This window comes from Oryzias melastigma, linkage group LG14 (assembly GCF_002922805.2).
Source record: "Oryzias melastigma strain HK-1 linkage group LG14, ASM292280v2, whole genome shotgun sequence".
Taxonomy (NCBI): domain Eukaryota; kingdom Metazoa; phylum Chordata; class Actinopteri; order Beloniformes; family Adrianichthyidae; genus Oryzias; species Oryzias melastigma.
This window is the reverse complement of record NC_050525.1, coordinates 28770721-28775263: the sequence shown is the minus strand read 5'-3', so window position 1 is coordinate 28775263 and position 4543 is coordinate 28770721. Positions and strand designations below refer to the sequence as shown.

The following is a 4543-nucleotide window of genomic DNA, read 5'->3' as shown; positions in this document are numbered from 1 at the left end:
AACAAAAACAGTGAGAGCCTTTCTGAACTTGAACACTGAGTTCCACCTCACACTGGGCAACGCGCCACCTGACACTTGCGTGTCAGCGAAGGCCGCAGCCTCCGCACCTTCACAAAGTCCGCCAAATCCAACCTTCCTCTCACGGGTCTTTGCGCCCGATAGGATCTCGTCAGGGCAGTGAGCTGGGGGGCCGGCTGGCCTGGTGCTGTGGCTGTGGGGATGGCGCGTGCTCTGGTGCGCAACGTCATGGACCTGGGTTGTGTTGCCTGGGGCTCTCTGCGCGCGCCTGCAGTCGTGGGCCTGCCGGGGTCTCGCTCACTGGGAGCAGCAACGTCCTGGCATGGAGCAGGTAAGGTCTGTCGCTGGAACCTGGAGGGACGTGTGGACGGTGCCCTGCTGGTGGTGGCCCTCTGAGAATCCACAACGACTTTGCTCCAGTCGACCCTGGGCCTGCTGCTGGCAGCTGGCGGGGCAGAAGTTGTTGTGGTGGTGACTGGCTGATGGGAGACGGACGCCACCGCTCTCCGGCTGCGTGTGGGCACGAGGGCTACGGCGGGGTCTTGCCCGTCTGCGGCTCTGTTTGTGTTTGTGTCTCCGTCTGTGTCTGTGTCGGCGCTGGGCGTATTGGCCTCAATGTGGAGAGCCTTCATTCGGAGGGTTCTCAGGCGAAAGGCTTCTTCTCGGGTTGGAAGGGCTACATAGAATTTGTCCGCCGTCGACGCGTCGTGGCACATCGCCATGGACACCCTCCTCCGGTCAGAGAAGGACAGATGTCACTCCACCTGTGAGGAGAGCAGCTGTGAGTTGAAAGGAAAACTAGAGAGGAAAAAACACCCCCTCCATCCATCGCAGATGGACTTTGAACAACAAGCTAGCCTCATTCACTTGGGTTGCCACACTGCTCCGTATGGCGCCAAACGTCACGGGGTTGTCCAGACCTGCATCTCTCCACGCAGCTGCCAGGTACTTGTTGGCCTTGTAAACTGGCGAACCCACAATCGTGTGAAACACGAATAGTGGTTGTATCCCATGGTTGCAACACTCGCTCCTGCACATCTTCTGCAGCAAGATCATCTCAAAGTCTTCTAGGACAATGAAGGCGTGCCCGTATGTCAGGTCAGTTTTGTGACTGCCCACCTGCAGAGAGAAAAGCATGAGTTACTCCCACAATCGTGCAGGAAGCAAGCAAGCAAGCAGGCAGGCAGGCAGGCAGGCAGGCAGGCAGGCAGGATGAGGTGCCGGGGGGAGAGAAAAAAAAAAAGAAAAAACAAGAAAAACAGAACACAGCACTAATAAGGTCTTATGTTCAATATCATTTCTTGTTTGAGAAGTTGATGTGGATTTTTATTTTTATCTGAATGCAGATATTTTAGTTTATTTAGGGAGTGACAGAATAATTTCATCTTCTGTCGGTGAAGACGACGACATTAAATGCAACTGCAATGCTCTTTTAAAAAAAACACACACACACTTTTAATAATACAAAGGGGTCCAAGGACTCCAAGAGATCAGTGGCTACTTGCCAAGAGTTGAAACAGCTGGCCGTTGTTCCAGGAGTCAGCATCCATCACGTCAGACGCCTCCATCTCTGTGAGGACTGTGCTCCGATGCCCGCTGATGATGGACAGATATCCCATGATATAGCCAATTAAGAGGTTGTGATCGGTCACTACTGTTGTGGTGTCTTCGGAAATTAGGCTGTCTGTGGGTGGGAGGTAGAAACGCAAACAGGAACAGCCAATCAGAATGGCAACAGGCAGGCTGAACCGAATGACAAGACATACTGAGAGAGGAAAAAAATAAATGAGATGACAGCGAGCGATCTATCTATCTATCTATCTATCTATCTATCTATCTATCTATCTATCTATCTATCTATCTATCTATCTATCTATCTATGACAAAAAAAATAAAGAAATACAAAAATAAAGCAGGGGCGACTTACCAAACAGCTGTGGGATGCACTTCTTGGCGGTGTCCAGGAAATGGACTTCGTCTGAAGCCTGAGGCAGCGTTGAGGTCTTCACCCTCTTGAATTGTTGCTGGCGTGCCATAATGTCCCTGTTGATGTCAGACCTGAGCTTCTTCAGTTCGTAGTGCGCTCGTCCAATGTCGCTGGTTGACAGCCTACTTTGCAGCATGAAAGAGTTTTGTACGTGATTTAAAAAAACAGAGATGCTTATCAGCATATTGCGGACTGAAGTCACAGCGTAGCCTCTTGCTCTCAGATAGGTCGGGAAATGCCTCAGGCGTTTGATGTTGGACAGGAACGTCAAGTCATTTGTTGGTCCGGCTGCAGCTGGGGACCCCACACTGTGCTCCTGGTCGTCTTCATCACCATCCTTCTCGAGCATATATGCACAGAAGACTAGACAGTGTCTGGCTATGTTCTGCGCGTTCTCCCTGTCCTTTCTCCCTGTTTTGTCTCCCAGCCTGTAGCTCCTGTAGTCCTCAGCTACACTCTCTGCAAAAAGAAGACAGCCATGACTCTAAAGAGAGAGCCTGAGAAGGACTTTTCATCTAAGCTTGGCTTTGAAATTCATCCAATAATAGGGAGAAAGAGACAGAGACAGATACCATCGACAGGGATAGACCGTGTGACTGAAGAAAGGAAGGAAGGAAAGAAAGAAACACCCACCATAGAAGTGCCCCAGTGACCCCTGCATGGGCACGCCTTTCAGAACCCTGACACGTGTCACCTGCGACTCCACTACTTCATCATACTCAGACTCATCGGTGAGCCCCCTGGACATCCTACGCTTCACCTGTTCGTGCCTTGCACGCTCCAGGTCATCATGGAAGATGAGAGGCTGTACTCTAGACGAGCGCTTCGAGCGCCTGCTGCTTACTTTCACAGTCATGGTTTTGGATGCCCTCAGGAGAGCTGGGTTAGGGTTAGGGTTAGGTATATGGGGTTTGTACGATCGTGTCCGNATAACAGGGTGTTATAACAGTGTTAAAACACTGTTATAACAGTCTGATAACACCCTGTTATAGCACTGTTATAACAATGGTATAACACCCTGTTAAAACACTGTTATAACACTGTTATAACGCTTTTATAACACCATGTTATAACACTGTAATAACACTGGTATAACACCCTGTTATAACACTGTTATTACCCTGTTATAACACTTTTATAACACCCTGTTATAACACCGTTATAACGCTGTTATAACACTGTTATAACAATCCTATAACACCCTGTTATAACGCCGTTATAACACTGTTATAACACCCTGTTATAAAACTGTTATTACACTGTTATAACGCTGTTATAACACTGTTATAACACTGTTACAACACCCTGTTATAAAACCCTGTTATAACACCGTTAAAACGCTGTTATAACACCCTGTTACAACACCCAGTTACAACACTGTTATAACGCTGTTATAACACTGTTACTACAATGTTATAACACCCTGTTATAACGCCGTTATAACACTGTGATAACACCCTGTTATAACACTATTATAACACTGTTATAACCCCGTTATAAAACCCTGTTATATAACTGTTATAACACCCTGTTATAACCCTGTTATAACACTGTTATAACACTGTTATAACACCCTGTTATAACACTGTTATAACAATGTTATAAGACCCTGTCATAACACTTTTATAACGCTGTTATAACACTGTTATAACAATGTTATAACACCCTGTTATAACGCCGTTATAACACTGTTATAACACCCTGTTATAACACTGTTATAACGCTGTTTAACGCTGTTATAACACTGTTATAACGCTGTGATAACACTGTTATAACACTGTTATAGCACTGTTATAACACTGTTATAACGATGTTATAACACCCTGTTATAACAGCGTTATAACACCCTGTTATAACACTGTTATAACACTGTTATAACGCTGTTATAACACCCTGTTATAACACTGTTATAACACCGTTATAACGCTGTTATAACACCCTGTTATAACACTGTTATAACACTGTTATAACGCTGTTATAACACGCTGTTATAACAGTGTTATAAAACTGTTATAACGCTGTTATAACAACCTGTTATGACACTGTTATAACGCTGTTATAACACTGGTATAACACCCTGTTATAACACTGATATAACACTGTTATAACACCGTTATAACGCTGCTATAACACCCTGTTATAACACCCTTTTATAACACTGTTATAACACCCTGTTATAACACTGTTATAACGCTGTTATAACACCCTGTTATAACACTGTTATAACACTGTTATAACACTGTTATAACACCCTTTTAGAACACTGTTATAACGCTGTTATAACACCCTTTTATAACACTGTTATAACGCTGTTATAACACCCTTTTATAACACTGTTATAACACTGTTATAACACCCTGTTTTAACGCTGTTATATGACCCTGTTATAACACTGTTATAAAGCTGTTATAACACCCTGTTATAACACCCTGTTATAACACTATTAAAACACCCTGTTATATTACTGTTATAACACTGTTATAACACCCTGTTATAACACTGTTATAACACTGTTATAACACACTGTTATAACACTGT

At 44.8% G+C, this 4543-nt stretch overlaps 1 protein-coding gene across 1 annotated transcript; it reads right to left on the bottom strand.

Annotated features, from left to right (window-relative positions):
• Positions 1–784: 784 nt before the first annotated feature.
• On the bottom strand, positions 785–2856 carry LOC112143027 (the record flags this gene model as incomplete). The annotated part of the gene is given in 4 exon segments (XM_024266763.2): positions 785–1137; positions 1524–1702; positions 1946–2464; positions 2639–2856. Coding segments are annotated over 4 exon segments (1134 nt in total). The 3' UTR covers positions 785–816.
• Positions 2857–4543: the final 1687 nt, after the last annotated feature.